General features: G+C 38.3%; 1 protein-coding gene across 1 annotated transcript; it reads left to right on the top strand.

Annotated features, from left to right (window-relative positions):
- Positions 1–1,597: 1,597 nt before the first annotated feature.
- Positions 1,598–3,173, top strand: LOC122049182. Its single transcript, XM_042610610.1, has 2 exons — positions 1,598–2,572; positions 2,650–3,173. Exons 1-2 carry the CDS (start codon positions 1,661–1,663, stop codon positions 3,100–3,102), a joined length of 1,365 nt encoding a protein of 454 aa, XP_042466544.1. The 5' UTR covers positions 1,598–1,660; the 3' UTR covers positions 3,103–3,173.
- The last annotated feature ends 16,566 nt before the right edge of the window (positions 3,174–19,739 follow it).

The raw sequence follows: 19,739 nt of genomic DNA, 5'->3' as shown, positions 1-19,739 counted from the left end.
CTCGAGCCAGGTCAACTCGAGTCGGGTCAACCAGGTTAACCTTGACCTAAGGTTGCACCAACACACCCGACCTGCCAAGCACGCAATTGTGATCTAGCGGATGGCCAAGCTTGCGACCGCCCAAGCTCGCGGATGCCAGCTCGCGACAGAAAAGTGAGAGGAGATCAGGGAAGGGGAGAGTAGAGCGTATTGAGATCGAAGAGGGAGAGGATGCCTGAGATCAGAAAAGACGTCGGAGATCGGAGAGGAGAGGATGTTGGAGAGATCAGGGAGATCAAAGAAGGCAGAATCAAAATTTGGGTTATTTACTATCTCTATTTATCAATGAAAATTAAAATCCGTCACTAAAATATTGAAGGAATTGTTTTTCATCGCTATTGAGCAAGGGAAATAAATTTCATCTCATAATAGCAATGGAATTTCTTATCTTGTGCTAATTAGCAATGGAAATTAAAATTCGTTGTTAATTGGCAATGGATTTTAATTTCGTCGCTAGTTCTATCGTATTTCTTATAGTGACTTAGTATAAATGGCTAAATTTACTATGTCAAACCATTTACTTATAAATCCAAATCTAATGTCTCTAAGTCATCGGGGCTATAGTGCAGCGGTAAGAGCGTTCACTTATCTTTCAGATATCCACGGTTCAACATTACTCAGCCTGATTAATATAACTCACAACTAATGTATATTAAAAAATTAAGTAAACGATTAAATTATATAGATATTACATCTAAATTATTCTGAAACTACTTTCACAATATTGATCGGACATAATTATTTATGGCTGAACAATTAATAAGGTTTTTTACTATAAGTTAATTGACGTTGTAATAGATGTAAAAGAATAAATAAAAAAATACTAAACTAAATCTAATAACAAAATGTTCAAATGTGATTTATTCTTAATTACTATTTCAAAAAATTTAATATCTTATTTTTCTATAATATATTTATTAGATAGTTAACAAATTTAATCTGTTATTTTGATCAGTAACATAATTAAAACTGGCCATAACCATGTTTAAATCGCAATTGATTTCGACATGCAATAAATCAATGAGAAAACCACGTTTTAATTTGTCATGAAAGTTCTAATAAAATGATCTGATAAATAATTTATATACATTATAACTTATTTAATTTATATAAATAAAACCAATAATTTAATTTTAAAAACATTAGATGGATTATCATAAATTAGTACCTCAAACTTACAAATTAAACTCTGCAAGAATATACTAGATCCGTATAATCGTACAACATAAGCATGCCGACCTAAGGTAAGATAAGATTTTCATCTTTTTTGAATTCATTAGATTGATATTTTATAAAAGTAATCTTTTTACACCAAATTATATTACCTAATTGCTCCAACATTGGAAATCAAGAGATAGAAAAAAAAGACTTAGTAAATAAATTTTTAATATAATTTTTGGTTAATTATCGTAATAATAGATGTAATAAATAAATCAATAATATATTAAATCTAATAACTAATTTTTCTTATAAGATTTATTATTTAATTATTATTTAAAATTTTTAATTTTTAATTATAAATTTTAAATCCCAAGCCCTAAATCCAAAACCTAAATCGCCCGGCGACAAAACAGTGAGAAGGCGGCGGAAGCCATTTGATCCCGACGCCTTTGCTCACCTGATGACGGACCATTACAATCGCCGGCGTGATCAGGCAAGCGCCCCGGAGGACCGCCTCACTTCTCTCCACAACGACCTTCTCATCTCCATCCTCTCCTTCCTCCCCATCAAGCAGCGCGTCGCGCTCTCCGCCGTCTGCTCCCGCTTGCTCCGCCTCCTCCCCTCCATACCCCGACTCGACGCCTTCCGCCTCGAGGTCGTGCATCCCTCCGGCGGCGTCGACATCAGCCAACATTTTACCTTCCCCCGCGCCCTGATCCGCCAATGCCACATCGTCTTCCACAAGTTCACCTATTTATCCAAACGCCTCGAGCAGCTCCTCGTCGAGGACCTCGTCGAGGTGGGCGTCCAAGATCTCATCCTCGAAACCGCCGGTGAGAGATTGTTGAATCTCAGCGGCAAGGAAAATTGCGGCTTCTTCGGCCTCAAGTCGCTGAGGAGTCTCTCCTTACAAGGAATCTCGGTGGGATGCTTTGATGGCCACCCCCATCCGCCGCCCATCGCTTGCACCCTTCTCACCTCCCTCAAAATTAAACATTGCGACCTTCATCGGAATGATTTCTTGCGAGCCTTCCTCATCTCTTGCCCTTTCCTCGAGACTCTACATTTCATCTATTCCAACGAATGCGGGGGCAACCTAAGCATCCACTCCGCCTCCATTAAGCATCTAGTCCTATTATTCACACACTCCACCGCCAGCGGCACCATCAACGTCCGCTGCCCAAATCTTGAGTCGCTCACCGTCGACGTCGCCAGTGAGCTGCGCATTGAAGCTCCCAAGGTCCGGAACGCATCATTACTTCTCGGCCTCTATCCGGCGACAGATCCTCTATATGCATTGATGAAGGTTCTCGGAGCTGCTTTTGGAATCAATGACGCTTGGCTCATGCTGCATTCTAACCCAACTCCAAACGTATGAGAAGATCGATCGATAAAGCGAACCTTCCTAATTTTTATACACGCTCTAACAAAATTTGCTTTGATTGACAGGGATTAACAGCAGGACAAGAAAATTATAGAATTTTTTCTCCGGAATACAAAGAGGACGCCGTTATTTTCAACGTTGACTTCGATCTTAAAGATCAATCCTCAGCGATGATATTGACTCAGTTTCTTAAGAAATGTAATAACAACAAAACCAGGTTTGATATACGTGTGGATGCTATGCATATACAGAGCACTAATGAAATGGCAAGGGACGATCACTTGCTTCATGGCTCTACATATGTAGAGCTAATTAAATTACGAATGATCATGCCCGAGAAGACGTTTGAAATGTTTCTTTCGAATCAAAAGAGGATGGAGGAGGAATTAAAGCAGACAGTATTGCAAAAGCTGAAAAGTCGCACCAGTAAAGAGCAATTCAAGGATATATTAGTTTCCAATGAGTCCCTGGTCCAAGTATCCTCGAGTATCACGAATTGTATTGAAATAAAATTTTAGAGTGTTTTTTCTGTTTGCTAAGTGTTTGATTTCAATCATACAATGCCTTTATTTAAAGCTCAGTTCTTGCTTTTCTGATGACTAATTTGTTGGACTTATGATTTGCGAGCTTTAGATAGTTAACCTTTTAATGCTTTAGAGATAATGATGTGAATGTCTATCAAAATGGAGCGAGGGTTAACATGGTTTGAATTGCACGCCCAAAAATAAATGTATTGGACAAAAATAAATGTCTTGCATCAAAAATTATTTTTTGATAAAGTTCATTTGCTCAAGTTACTGAGATAGAGAGTGTATTGGACAATAATAAAAAGTACGAAAACTAGAGTTTCATTAGTTTCTAAATGACACACTTACCTGAGTATTATAGGTATTAGATTGACAGATATACATGGAGATTGTTAGTGTGTTACCACGATCTTCAGGAAGTTAGGTATTCTTCAATCATTTTACCCATTAATCATAGGTTATTGGACATTAATTATGATAGCCTCCTTTAATATCAACCATTGTTGGACAAAAGTGATGATCGTGAAGGGATGATTATAGGGATTGTGGTTACATATACTCGTGGCCAATAATCGCATAGGTGATAGTACCTTTATCTTGAGAAGATTTAGAGAGGGCTCGAGGAATTGAGCTTGTTTGGAGTGGAGAACTAGGAAAATGCAATTCATCAACACAGAAATGTTGAAAACTGAGCTAAGGGAGAGTTTGAGGAACTAAGAGTGCAGAGCTTGGAGGGTTAAGCTCTGAGCGAAGCTTGAACTGAGCTTAGAAGGGAGAGCTCAAAAATTTAAGCTGGATAATTGAGCTCCTTAATATAATTGTTTTTTCCTTCTTAAGCAATCTATTGAAATATATGCAAACTTCATTCATCTTCTCTGGTAAAATATCCTAAGCCAAAATTTAAAATTTTCTCCCAATATCAATTACCTCTTTCATTTAACAATATACCATAACATTTCCATTTAAGAATCTAATTACTCATCAAATTCTTTAAATGATATTATATGCCCGACATGGGATAGTACTTGACAATTCTTTAAAATCTTTTCTTTTTCCTATGCTAAATAGAGTATCCCATGGGGGTTGCATCAATGATATCATATCCACAAAGGAATCTCACTTCATGTAGTGGGCTTGCCACACTAAAATTCGAAATCGATTCCCAGCAGGGGTGAAATACTCTGTTGGTTGTCTCACCCGACCCCTCTCTATACATACATTGCTGTTGCTGGACGAAGCTCTCCGTGATTTATCCCCTTCCGAGAAATGTGGGGGCCACCCTGAAAAGGCCGTTACGATGACGATTTAACCTTTACCACGGATGTCACAGAGAAAGATTAGACATCCCATCTAGACTTGAAATATTGATAAACTTCGGCTAGTCTTAGATAATCTATATATCATACATCTTTTCATCAACTTTTAAATAATTTATGCTCGCTAAAATTTTCATCAACCTTAGATAACCTATCTTATTTGCTTCAACTATTATAAAACCCGAGATGCATCACTCCATATTCTAATAACTTTAGCTTTGATATCATTGTTATAATGATAAATACTTTGATATCATTATATGCAGTTTTGAGCCTAGTTTAGCATCCTTTGCTATATTCTCTATGTCAAAACATATACCTATAAATTCAAATCTAATGTCTCTAAAATACATCAGATTTAACTAATCTACATTTAAAGATACAAATATCAATATAACTCGTAACTAATCTACATTTAAAAAAAAGCATAAATTAATTTTATAAAAAAGTGAAAGTAAAAGTTAAATTAGATAAATATTACATCCACAAATGCGACTTAAAGTCCTTTCAAAATATTGACCGGGCTACGGTAATAGTTATTTATGGTTGAACATTAATAAAAATTATTCGGTTTTTTATCAAAAGTGCAGTCATGTTTCTTTATTTAACAAAATAAGTAGCCTAGTTTAAAATTATCAAAAAAAGCACCAAAAATATTATTATTCCCTTCCTACTCTCGCCAACCTCCTAAATCCCCTCTCTCCCGACGTCGTTTTCCGATAATATAGTCTAATATCAGGCCCAACATGGACCTGATATTTTTTATATTAGGCCCAACGTGGGTCTGATATTATCTAATATCAGGCTCACTCTGGGCCTGATATTATCAGACATCAGACCCACACTAGGCCTGATATTGGACCATATCAGGCCCTTTTTAATCCTGTGTATTGGAAAACGACGTCTGGAGAGAGGGAACTTAGGAGGTTGGTGGGAAGGGTATGAAGGACATAATACTATTTTAGGTACTCTTTTTGGTAGTTTTGAAACTAGGGTACTTGCTTTGGTAAATAAAGAAACGTGGTCGCTCCTTTGGTAAAAAGCCGATTTTATTTCGATGATTGTAAGTTAATTGAGGTTATAACAAAAGTAAAAGAATAATGGAGCGTTTGGGAGAACTTTGCTTATTTAAAAGTGATTTTTATAGAGATTATTTTGAAATGAGTGAGAAGCTAAAGTATGTATTGTTTGGAAATAGAAGTTAAAAATTAATACAAGATAAAGTTTGAGTGGTTGATGAATAATTACTTCTAACAATATTCTTAAACTATATAAATTAATTTTTAAATTATCTAAATATAATTTTGTTACACCATTAATTATGTGTTTATATAATTAATATTATATGTTGAATATTGTATCAAGACTAATTTTTTTTATAACATGAATATTTGAAAAAATATATAAAATTAATAAAAAATAATAAAATAATAAAATAATAAAAATTATATAAATATAAAAAATATGTATAAAAATTCTAGAAATATAAATTATATCAAATTATAAAATATTATTTTAAAAATAAATACTTATATTAAAATATGATTGAAATTTTATAAATTTTATTAGAAATTATTAAAAACTCACATATATAAATAAAATTTAACATTATAAACAATCTCTAAAAATATTTATAAAAAATTACTGTCATTGTTCAGATAATTAATTTGTATCATGTCTAATTGGGCCAATCCTATTAAACTTGAACGTCTTGTTGGGACCTTTGTGCTCGCTAGAGGGGGGTGAATAGCTTGTCGCGCTTTCGTGCATGCTTCGTCTTGATGATATGCAGCGGAATACAAAGACAAAACACTCAACACGCTAACTTAAGGATTTACTTGGTATCCACCTCAAGAAGAGGTGACTAATCCAAGGATCCACACACGACTCGCTCCTCCACTATGAAATACTCCTTCTCGGTCGCGGTCAGAGGTGGAGAAGCCTCGTACAAACTCACACACAATAATACAACTCACACAAGAAGAGAATACAAAGATACAAATGAAATACACTCTTCTTCTTGCTTACTAGCGGAGAAGATTGGAGAAGCTCTCGTGAAGATCGCTGAAGATCGCAGGAAAAAGCTCGCGAAGAACTGCCGAAGACAATGCTCGCAACGGCTATATACAATGCTCCCAATCGATTGGAGTTTGTCCCAATCGATTGTCACGTCACATCCCAGCCATCGCAACCGTCCATCACCTGCATCCTGCGCAACGGTTGAATCCCAATCGATTGACCAATCGATTGGGACCATCTGAATCGATCGGTGGATCGATTCAGAAGCTCTCTGCGTTCTCGCGATCGCGCGAGAACTCCCAGCTCCAATCGATCGGCTAATCGATTGGAGAACCCCAATCGATCGCCCGATCGATTGGGAAGAGTTCTGTGCTCGCGACTCATGCTCCCAATCGATCGACCAATCGATTGGGTCATTCCTAACTGGAGATTAGGCAAGACAAAGTCCTAACTCGAGGGTTAGGTAAAGGAAAGTCCAAGTGGGTCAAGGAGGATCACACGTTGGCAAAGGAAACCTTAACTACGGTTAGGCAAGGGAAAACTCTAATTCAGGATAGATTGGGTGGAAGTCCTAGCTAGAGGTTAAGCAAGAGAAAAATCTAAGTGGGTCAAAGAGCACCAGACTTGGTGATCGAATGTCTAATGAAAAGTTGGCAAAGAGAAAGTTCAAGTAGGTTAAATGTTGACCGGACACTTGGCAGTCGAAAGTTCAACAGAGAGTTGGCATGAAACAAGGAAGTTTTTGTTAGTGCGGTTAGCACTAATTATCTAACTCGGGTTTTGATGAATGACAAATCGGGTTAAGTTAGGTTTGTTGTAATCTAACACTCTGACCGAGTGTGCAGACGAAGTCCAGACAGGTCGACGGGCTGACCGGATGTCTGGTAAGATGTCCAGCTAGGTCGACGGGCTGACCGAATAGCTGGCGAGAAGTCCAAGCGGGTCGACGGGCTGACCGGACGCTTGGCGAGAAGTCCAGACGAGTCGAAGGGCTGACCGGACGTCTGGCAGGTGAGTAAAGGTAAGTCACTGGAAGAGAGTGACTGTGAGGACGCGTTCCCGAGAAGGGAACATTAGGCGTCGATCCGGCTTAGATCCATTTCGGATATCTAAGTCGAGATCGTGACTAGATTCCGGTCTCGGAAAGACGGAATCTAAGTCATACTTTTTATGTCAAACTTATGAACTGTGCTAACACTCTGTTTTGTAGGATATATACTATTTATTTGCCTCGGACTAACCTTGTCTTGCAGGAAAGCTGGTTTCTGGAGAAAGGTGGTCCGGGCGCCCGGAAGGGATCTGGGCGCCCGGGAGGCAAGTTTTATCCCGATCGCGTGTCGCCACGTGGAGCTCGCTGGTTGGACATGCCACGTCCCACTAGGGCGCCTGGAAGGGATCCGGGGCGCCCCGAGCTTCATATAAAAGAAGGGGCAGGGGTGGAGCTTCAAACACAACTCAGAATTCTCTGCTCTACTGTGCTCCTGCGACGCCTTGAGGCTATTCCGACAAAGCGCTGTCTTCAGTTTACTTCTTTTCAGTTTGTCGGTATTTTCATTCTATTAATTCCTGTACCTTGTTTGTAATATCTTTTGAATTGATAGTGATTTCCCAATGAAAGCACTCGACGAGTGCGGGCCTTGGAGTAGGAGTCGACACAGGCTCCGAACCAAGTAAAATCGAACTGTGTTAGCCTTGCCTTCTTACTTTGTCTTTACTTTTCCGCTGCGCTTACTCGACGAAAGTTTTAATCGATATTCACCCCCCTCTATCGAATGCTTACGATCCAACAAGTGGTATCAGAGCAGGTACCGCTCTGATTTGGTGCAACCACCAATCAAACAGGGGGTGAACTTTCTGTTAAGTTTTTTTTTGGTTTTTATTTTTTTTCTCGCATAATTCCAAACCGATAATCTTACCTTTTTGGAAAGATTTTTTTTCGTTATCCAAATTGGTGCAACACTCATTTAGATCTTTTTATCATCTTTTTCTTCCCACACTGCTAATCCAAGACCAAATCTTGTGACTTTTTCTTGTCTATTTTTTTTACTTGTGTGTAGGATTAAAATGTCTCAACTTGAAGGATTCAGCACAGTGCGTCCTCCCCTCTTCAACGGGGATGACTTCCCGTATTGGAAGAAGAGAATGGAAGTCTATCTCAAAACAGACTTCGACCAGTGGATGAGCATCACCAGACCATATAAAATACCAGTAGACAGTTCCGAAAATCTACTGGACCCAGAAGATTGGATGTCAGACCTAAAGAAGAAGGCGTCAACAGAAAACAAGGCAATCAACACCCTACAGTGTGGATTGACCAGAGAAGAACTGAACCGGGTCGGACCACATAAGAACGCCAAAGAACTGTGGGATAAACTGATCGAGCTGCACGAAGGAACGAGTGACGCTAAGGTAACAAAATGAGACTTATTATTAAATAAAATATTTAATATAAAAATGCAGGAAGGAGAAACTGCAAGTCAACTTCACGTGAGGATCAAGGACATCCTCAATGGGCTCCACGCCATCGACCACCAAATGGAGAACCGGGACTTAATAAGGTATGCATTAAACACATTTCTACGTAATAGTTTGTGGGCATCTATCGTAGATGCCTATAAAATTTCTAAGAATTTATCGAAACTTAAATTAGACAAGTTGTTTTGTGAATTAGAACTACATGAACAAACTAACGTCGGGGCCGAGAAAGGAATTGCTTTGTTTGCAGGTCCCTCCAAAGAAAAGAAGAACAAGCCTGAGCCTGAAGCAGATTCTGACCAGGACTCTGAAGATGAAGAGCACCTGGTGAACTTGGTAAGGAAAATGTTCACCAGGAGAAAGAGGGGCTTCAGCAAGAAAGACCTTCAGAAAATCAACTCCCTCGAATCAAGGAGCGTGACGTGCTTCGGATGCAACAAAAAGGGCCACTACAAGAACGAGTGCCCGAAACTTAAGAACAAAAAACCGAAGCTGATAAAAAAGAAGGTGCTCAAAGCGATATGGGACGACACTTCCTCAGATGAATTGGAAGCTGAAGAACAAAAGAACCAGAGTTACCTCGCGCTGATGGCCCGCGAAGAAGAATCAGAGGATGAATCGGAAGACGGGTTTGAACTCGAATCAAGCCATGAGTCCGTACTCGTTTCCGAAGGTTCCGAAGAGGTATACCAAAATCTAAACAGATTTTTTTTAAAAATTATTTCCTGCTTAAATGATAAATTAGTAAAAATAGAAAATGAAAATAAGTCACTCCTCGAGGAAAATCAAGACCTCAAGGAACAAATAAAAAACTCAAGTCCAACTCAAGATCTGACACTTGAGGAGGAGAATCTATCACTAAAAATAGAAATTAATAAGTTAAAAGAAATATTAGAAAAATTCACAACGAGGTCAAAGAACTTAGATTTAATTTTAAACAATCAAAAAGTAAGTTACAACAAAACTGGACTTGGTTACAAATCAAGTTCAACTAAAACTGTTAAATCATTAATAACCCAACACAAACCAACAAAACAAGTTTGGGTTCCGAAAGCGTGTTTAATCACGCAAGTAGGACTTAATCAATACTACATCCCTAAAGATAAAATATATTATATAAAGTCAAATAAATCAAATAAACCAGAATACAAACTTGAACCAAAAGGGTTAAAATCTAAACATATTAAAACTCAACAAAATGTAAACTATCATCAAGTGAAATTTAATTATAAAAGAAATAGACATAAATCGAGAACAAAGTTAAATTAAATGGTAATTAATTCAGGGGAGGCTCCAGAATAGCTGGCACCTCCAAAACTAACCTACCCGGCCGGGTAACCCTAACCAACCTACCCGGCAGGGTAATTAGAATCAGTTAAAAAGGGTTCAAGTTTAACTTGAAAAATGGTACTGGTGAAATATTGGATGATAGTACGTTAGGGAAGCTTAGTCTATGCATGTCTAGGAAGATATGACTTTGACTTGGTGCAATTGGCTAAGTGGAACTGACCGAAGCTACCCTTTATGAATCCTAACCAGTTAGACCAAGGTTTTGTACTAAGTCTAGTGGATAGGACTATTTGGAAAACCTCGAAGGCATGGTTACTTTAATGATGTCCGAGTGACTCACCATAGTCCAGAAGTTTATCCAGAGAACGCCTATTTTTTGAACCCAAAGTTAAACTTGAATCTAACACAAGTTAAAAACAAACTCCAAAATTGAATCTAATTCATCTCACAAAATTATAGGATTCCCTGATTGAAAACATAGATCGGGTGAGATGACTAAGAAAATTAAATTTAAAATTAAATTAAAACTAAAATTAAAATTAAAATAAAATTAAATAAAAATTAAATAAAAATTAAATAAAAATTAAATTAAAAATTAAATTAAAAATTAAATTAAAACTAAAATTAAAATTAAATTAAATTAAATTATATTAAATTAAAATTAAATTAATTGAATTAAATTAAATTAAAATTAAAATTAAATAAATTAAATTAAATTAAATTAAAATTAAATAAATTAAAATTAAATTAAATTAAATTAAATTAAATTAAACTTAAACTTTTTAAACTTAAAAATTTATAAAAAACTTAAATTTGTTAAAAATTTATTTTAAAGTTAAAACTTAAAAGTTTATTTTAAAACTTATTTTAAAATTAAAACTTCATTTTAAAATTTAAACTTAAATTTTTTTAAAAAAAGCTCAAAATCGGAGTCAAAAACCAGGGGCGGGCACCCCTGGTATACGGACCCGGGGCGCCCAGAGGGGATCCGGGCGCCCTGCCCCACTTGACCCCGGGCGGCCGGAACAGGTCCAGACGCTTGGAACAGGTCCGGGCGCCCGGACTCCCCTATATATAGGGGGCAGGGCGCCCCCTTCCTTTGCACCTCCAAGCATTCGTTCAAGCTTTCTCCAAGCTTTATTGCGAAAGCATTCAAAATTAAAATTTTCTCTCGTTCTACGGTTAATATGCGGTCGCGAATCAACCGAGGTAGTCAGTTCTAAAATTACTTTAGCAATGGCTCCTCGATAAAATTCTTGTCTTCTATTTAAAGTTTATTATTGCCTGTTTATTTTCTTTAATTAGAATTATTTTATTATATGATTTAGGAAACGTTCTAAATCTGGTGTTGGGCCCTCTACTCCCAGTATTGATCCTAGGTTTCCCACTGATGAGCTTAGGATTAAGTTTGAGTCAACCATCTACATGGCCATTAGGACCAAATGTATAGATAAAGCGTTCTTTTTACGCTCTTGCATTCAAGCTATGGAGGCCATCAACCACTACAACCTTCAGAACCTTGTTGAATGTACTAGCTCAGTAAACATAAGTTTGTGTGCAGAATTTTATAACAACTTAGTAAAAGTAGACGACTTCACCTATACTACTAGGGCAGTTGGGACTGATATCACGTTGTCCCCCACTGCCATCCGAGAGTTTTTGGAGTTACGAGAGTCTACCTGTCCCTTTCAGTGCTATCCTCCCAGGGAGCTACCCTTTGGAGATCCCTACTCGCATATCACTCTTGATACGATTTATTCATATTTTTTGGGGGGCGAGTGAGTACCCACAGTGACCCAGTTTAGGTCAGTTACCCTTCGAGTCCAGGACTACGCCCTTTATAGGGTCTTAGTCTTTTGCATTCTACCACTGAGCACTCGCGACATCGCGATAATGCGCCCATTCCATTCCTTTCTCCTCTATGCTCTGTGTCATAGGCTAGATATTGACATTAGCCTGCACATCTTTTCCACCATCATTTACTCGGCTGGATATGTGACAAGTGGGCGAGTTCATATGTCCTACTGTCACATTCTGATAGCATATATGTCCTCTTTAGGCATTGATGTCACCAGAGGTGACATCCGCTATATGACCGAGTTTGATATTATAGGAGCTAAGAACTTTTCCTTAGCTAGTATTCATATAGATGATGAGAGCATCATGACCTGGCAGAGGGAGGCACAACACCAGCCTGACCCAGATGCACAGAAGGAGGAGGCCGATGAGTTCTATCTCATACTCTTCCCTGACGAGGCCGCTCCTGCCCCAACACTAGCTCGAGCCCCACGTCCCGCTCCTCGCACTCTAGCCGATCAAGTATCCGGGCTAGAGTGAGCCATGTCGAGCCTCTAGCAGGAGTCCTCCGAGTTTCATCGAGACATACGACGAGAGGTCTCCGATCTCCGACGAGAGGTGCGACAGGAGGTCTCTGATTTACGGCGAGATGTGCGGTAGGAGATCTCCGATCTGCGACGAGACTTACGAGAGGACGACCGGGCTCGTCACACTGAGATATTGGCACTGCTTCGGTCAATGGGTTTCGGACCACCTCCGTCATCATCTCAGTAGTCGTGATTATTACGTAGCATTGTTATGACACTATTACAGCTTTTTGTAGTACATATTATTCTATTGATCTTCATTTTCAGATCTGATTAGTTATACTCTAATTTAATAGACTAGGATTTTCAAAATTCAAAATTTCTTTTAAATTCTAGGTTAAACTTGTTTTCATTTGTTTTAAAACCTTCCAACTTTTAGTATTTCAAAAAAACTTTAGCCTTAGACTAGAAAAATCCTCTTAGAAATCATGTTCCCCCAGGACTAGTATTTGAGCATCTCACCAACACCCTAGAATTACCTTGCTTGTGATTGACAAACTTAGAAAGGGGTGAGATGTATAGGCCAATTGCCTGGACTTAAGATGCTTATGTCAGTGCATCGATATAAGTCTGGGTGTTAAATACAAAACCTACATTAATCAAGTTAAGTTATTCAGCTTAGTCAACCACTAACTGATCACAATGAACTTAACTTGACTAATCAAGTGAAAGTTGTCATCTTCTGATAGTCAGTAAGTAACTAATTGGTTAGACAGCTATTTTAAATGTCAGGTTTATGGGGAGGATTAATTAGTCTCACATTTATTTTTCCTTTACTAAAATTGGTTTTTGAAAAATATTTTCTTAAAAATATTTTAACAAATCTGACTTATCTTTGTAAAATCTAATAAACGTGATTTTTCTTACTTTTGCAAAATTATCTTTATAAAACTTATGTTTAAAAAGGTGTTTTAACCTTACAAGCTTATTTTGAAAATTTCAATAATTGGATCTAGCCTTAAAGTTTGATTTGAAAATTAAACTTCACTTCATTTTGAAAATCTGAATTTTGCAAACTTTGACTTGAAAAATAAATTTTAATTAGCTTTGAAAAGTAGATTTTTCAAACTTAGTCTTAAAATAAACTAAGGGTTTAGTTTTGAAAAGTAGATTTTCAAACTTAATTTTAAAATTTTGATTTTGAAAACTCATGTTTGTAAAGAATTCCAAGTTGAAACTTATTTTGAAAATTTAATTTTTTGAAATTTGGATACCTATACCTTAAAAATTAGCTTTTAAAAGTTTGCAAATTCATACTAAGTTATGTTGCTAAATTAGTTATCTTTCAAAAACTTAGTTATGTTACAAAAGTTAAATTACTATATGGTGGAATTTAAAACTCTCCCAAGTTAACTTGACATCATTTCCTACATTTCTTTATGTATTATGTATTTTTTTAATGTTTTAATTATATCCTTGTTTGATGAATGCCAAAGGGGGAGGGATAGGTGGTTAAGTTAGAAAATCAAAATTAAAAAACTAACTTAAACCTCATGCTAGAATAAAATGTTTAACCTTTTTTTTTCTCGCATATTTTTACTAACTTAATCAGGTTGTCATTCCATCAAAAAGGGGGAGATTGTTGGTGCGGTTAGCACTAATGATCTAACTCGGGTTTTGATGAATGACAAATCGGGTTAAGTTAGGTTTGTTGTAATCTAACACTCTGACCGAGTGTGCAGACGAAGTCCAGACAGGTCGACGGGCTGACCGGATGTCTGGCAAGAAGTCCAGCTAGGTCGACGGGCTGACCGGATAGCTGGCGAGAAGTCCAAGCGGGTCGACGGGCTAACCGGATGCTTGGCGAGAAGTCCAGACGGGTCGAAGGGCTGACCGGACGGCTGGCAGGTGAGTAAAGGTAAGTCATTGGAAGGGAGTGACTGTGAGGACGCGTTCCCGGGAAGGGAACATTAGGCGTCGATCCGGCTTAGATCCATTTCGGATATCTAAGTCGAGATCGTGACTAGATTCCGGTCTCGAAAAGACGGAATCTAAGTCATACTTTTTATGTCAAACTTATGAACTGTGCTAACACTCTGTTTTGCAGGATATATACTATTTATTTGCCTCGGACTAACCTTGTCTTACATGAAAGCTGGTTTCTGGAGAAAGGTGGTCCAGGCGCCCGGAGGGGATCCGGGCGCCCGGGAGGCAAGTTTTATCCCGATCGCGCGTCGCCACGTGGAGCTCACTAGTTGGACCTGCCACGTCTCACCAGGGCGCCTGGAAGGGATCCGGGGCGCGCCGAGCTTCATATAAAAGAAGGGGCAGGGGTGGAGCTTCAAACACAACTCAGAATTCTCTGTTCTACTGTGCTCCTGCGACGCCTTGAGGCTACTCGGACAAAGCGCTGTCTTCAGTTTACTTCTTTTCAGTTTGACGGTATTTTCGTTCTATTAATTCCTGTACCTTGTTTGTAATATCTTTCGAATTGATAGTGATTGCCCAATGAAAGCACTCGACGAGTGCGGGCCTTGGAGTAGGAGTCGACACAGGCTCCGAACCAAGTAAAACCGAACTGTGTTAGCCTTGCCTTCTTACTTTGTCTTTACTTTTCCGCTGCGCTTACTCGACGAAAGTTTTAATCGATATTCACCCCCCCTCTATCGAACGCTTACGATCCAACAGTTTTGACATAGCAAACTTCTGAAAGTCATAACTTTTGACTTGAATATCGAAATGAGGTGATCTTAGATGCGAAACGAACCTTGTTTAGAGCTCTACACTTACTACTTACCAATAGATTGGATAATCTATTGGGGGGTCAATTGATCAGGTAATCGATTGTTTCTCGAAACACAGTACAAAAGGTGTGTTAATCGATTGGATAGTCGATTAAGGTCAAAACCCATAAGTCCTTTTCATTTTCAAAGGTTAATAATAACCTTGAAAATGATCTTCAAGTGTCAACTTTATCAAGGTTGGGTTAACTACCCTTCCAGTTAGAGTTGACACTCTCTAAACCCATCTAGGGTGTAGAGAATATGCTCCTAGGAACCCAACACCTATTGGTGCTCCTTGGATGCTCTAGGTACTCACTAGGGATAACTTCCCTAGATACATTCCTAAGGACCTTTCTAGGCTTCTTAGAAGCCTTGGTCACTTCCACTAGGTCAACTCTAGGGATAGCTTCCCTTGTGACCTTCTTTGTGACTTTGTTTGAGTTCTTAGAAGTCTTGGTCACATTAGACTTTGCAAACATACTCTTAGGGATAGCTTCCCTTGTATTTTTGACTTGACCTTTAAACCTAGGGTTGGTTCCATAGCTATATGGAACCATATGAAAGGAAGTCACATCTGTTGGAACCCTAAAGTTATTTTGGTGTGATCAACAAGTTAAGTTAGGTCCTGTGTGTTTCTAACCTTGTGTCTAATTGTGCAGGAACTTAGGAACATAGGTAGTCGAGCGGAAGACACAGCTAGCGAGAAGGACGACAGTCCGAGGGACGAGGTGTTGCGGAAGAGTACATCGACGGACGAGAAGGAATCGTGCGGTGGTTCCGAGGGACGAAAGCCGGAGCGGAAGATTGCTCGGGGAGCAAGAGACGCAGCTAGCGAGAAGGTCGGCACGGGGTGCGATCGAGGGACGAAGACTGTGGATGAGTACGCCGACAGACGAGAAGGAATCATGCGGTGATTCCGAGGGACGAGAAGTCGGAGCGGAAGCCCGCTCGAGAAGATCGGAACTTGGGTTCGGGTGAGCCCTTTTCTGGATGGCAGAGATCACCCAAGTGAGCAGATCCGGAGTTGAAGACCTGGATCGAGGCGAACTGAACCGGAGCAGTGGTCCCCGGATGAAAAAGTCAACACTGGTTGACTTTAGGCTCCGGGGTGCCCGGAACCATTCCGGGCGCTCGGAACAGCCCGGGGCGCCCGGAACAGCCCGGGGCGCCCAGAAAGGCTCCGGGCGCCCGGACCCAGTTTGTTGACCAGATCGCGTCAAATGCGATCTGAACGTTGGAGGATAAACTTTTATCCCCCCAGGGTGCCCGGAACCCTTCGGGGCGCCCCAACCAAGGCTATAAATATAGCCTTGGTCCAGAAGCTTTTAAAAAATAGTTCAAAAATTGTAACAACGCTTGTGCACTTCCACTGTTTAGATTAGCTTTTTTCTTTCTATGCCTACATTGCTGTAAAAGAAGCTTCTCCGCCTGAAGGAGATAGTAATGCGATCATTTTTCTTGGATTAACAACCTCCCTGGTTGTAACCAAGTAAACATCTGGTGCCTCATCTTTTTCTGTTTTGATTTATTGCTTTTCTATTTTATATGCAAGTGTTAGTTTGAAAAGTCGGGAAGGGTTGTGTTTTATTTTTACAGGCTATTCATCCCCCCTTCTAGCCGGCCGCAACGGTCCTACAATTGGTATCAGAGCCATGGCGCTTCAGGAGGACTAACCGCCGAACGAAGCAACGAGATGGCCGGACCAAGCATCCACCCCGCCGAAATACGAAGGGGACTTCGCCACCTAGAAAAAACTGATGCAGGTATTTTTTACAACAAATTTTGAATTAGTTTTAATAATGAAACTTGGCTTTGTAGCTCCAGAGGACAAGAAAATATATCAATGGATGAAAAAGGAGCAGGCCGACTACGTGGCAAACGGTAAAGCAGAGTACCATCTGTTGAGTGTTCTTCCACCACAAGAAGTGAACCGGATCGGTAACTACAACTCCGCGAAGGAACTTTGGGAGAAGTTCCTTGAGCTGCACGAAGGGACGTCCGAGGCCAAGCTCGCCAAAAGATATTTATTTCACAATCAGCTCACTAGCCTGCGACTTGGGGAAGATGAGATAGTTGTGCACCTGCACTCGAGAATCAAGGAGATCATCACCGGACTCTCAAATCTCGGAGAAAAGGTAAGTAACCGAGATTCGCTAAGGTACGCTTTAAATTCCTTTCCTAGAAATACCAAATGGGCATCATTAGTAGATACCTTTTATATTTCTAAAGATTTAGAAAAGATTTCGTTAGAAGAATTCTTTTCAACATTTGAAGTGCATGAGTCAAGATGTGCAGGAACAAAGGAGCCCAAGAACAACATCGCCCTCAAAGCTTCGAGAGACGAATCTGAGTCGGAATCTTCTCTCGATGACGAGGAAATGGTAATGATGGTAAGAAGATTCAAGAAACTTTGTAAATCTAGATCTACTAACCATCCACAGGGAAAAAAGAAAAGGACGATCCGCTGCTACGATTGCGACGAAGAAGGGCATGTCAAGGACAATTGCCCCAAGCTGAAGAACAAGGACAAGCAGAAGGGTAAGAAGCCTATCCAAAAGCGAAAAGCCCTAAAGGCGACGTGGGACGATACGTCGTCAGAATCGGAAGTCGAAGCATTCTCCGAACTTGATCTAATGGCAAGTTATCAAGACGACGGCTGCAAGTCAAGCTCTTCCGAAATGAGCATCGAGAGCATCGATGAAGGGGGAGCCATGTCGGAAGAAAGTAGCAGTTCAGGGGGAGACACGGACAACGAGCTCGACAAGGTAAGTCAGGTACGTTCTGTTCCTCCCGATAAACTTTTTAAGTTTGTTAAGTTATTAACTAAAGACTGCTGTAAATTAGAAAAGGAAATAAAAAATTTAAAAATAATTTTGGCTAAATCTTGTCCCTTAGAAGAATTAGACAAATCAAAATTGGAAAATAAAAAATTGAAATTAGAAAATCAAAATTTGAAAATTCAAATAGATAACTTGAAAAACTATGCATATTCATCTAAAACCAATTTTAGAAGATTTAATAATTTAAATTGGTACTTTAAATATCACCCGGGACAAATTAGGAACATTTCAAGAAAATATGTCCCTAATAACTTTTTAGTTAATCCAGTAGGTTGGAACCTATATTGGGTTCCTAAATCATGCTTAAACTAAATTTTAAAATTAAAATTAGCGCTTTAAGTGAGAATATTAAACAAAGAATTTCTTTATGAGGCTTTGTCAAGGAAGTGGTTGTTGCTCCAATAACCAAGAAGGCCTAGTGTCTCGCCATGACCTGGAAGCCAAAATATTGAAATAAATGTTTAATTAACTTACTAATAAAGCATTAATACAAGAATTAATTAGTGTTTTAAAAAGGTTATTCAAAACATTTTTTTTCAATTTAGAAATTTACTTAGAATTTTTTTTAAAAAAAAGTTGCCTAAGTCAATTTTTTTTAGAAAAATTTGCTTAAAAATTCTCAAAGATTTAAGTTAGATTTTTTTAAATTTATTTCAAAAATATTTTTACTTAGATTTTTTTTTGAAAAATTCTCAAAAATCATTTTTTCCTAAGTTAAAAACTTTTTCCTGAAACTAGAAATTTCAGCTTAAATTACTTAGAAAAATTTTCTAAATTTTTTAAAAAAAACTTAGAACTTTTTGACTTAGAAATATTTTTTCAAAGTCTTTAACCCTTACATTGTTTTTCTTGGAACCCCATTTTTTTGTGATCAAAGGGGGAGAAGAAAAAGTATAAAAAATCACAGAAAATTTCAAAAATTGTAAAATTTTGAGGATACATTCCTCATAACATATATATCATGGAAAAATAGTTTTATATGAAAATAACTTCCATTTTTAAATCTTGATACAAAGTTTAAAAACTTTGAAATAGTTCAAGTTACCTCAACTTTGTATCAACTTGCTCAATGATGAATGCTATCACTAGAAAAGCTTCATCAAGGTTTTTCAAATCAATTTTGAAATGATTTTAAACCATTCAATTTAGGACCCTAATCTTAGGACTAGATGTACATGACTTGTACACAAGCTTTCCCTATGATCCTCCATTTCGAATTAGGCTCATCTAGGTACAAGAACTATGCACCTTGATCCTAACTCATAATCCTAATATCTCACACACATCTAAGGTGTATCAGACACATCCAAGTCAATTTTGATGTGAGATATGGGTTTAGGTCATCTTAAGCTAAGTTCTCATGCATTTTCTAAACAATAATTTGATTTCCATATCAAATTATATTTTTAACCTTAAATCAAGTTAATTGATCATAAATGCAAGAGATGATGACATGACATAAAATAATACCATAAGTGGAAACATGTGCCAATGTCATGATGTCATGGCATAAAGTATGAAACTTAAATAAGGCATGACATATAACTAACCTAAGCATTATCATGACATTTCAAATGATAG

The sequence above is a fragment of the Zingiber officinale genome, chromosome 2B, assembly GCF_018446385.1.
Source record: "Zingiber officinale cultivar Zhangliang chromosome 2B, Zo_v1.1, whole genome shotgun sequence".
NCBI classification, from domain to species: domain Eukaryota; kingdom Viridiplantae; phylum Streptophyta; class Magnoliopsida; order Zingiberales; family Zingiberaceae; genus Zingiber; species Zingiber officinale.
This window is presented reverse-complemented; position numbering and strand designations above follow the sequence as displayed.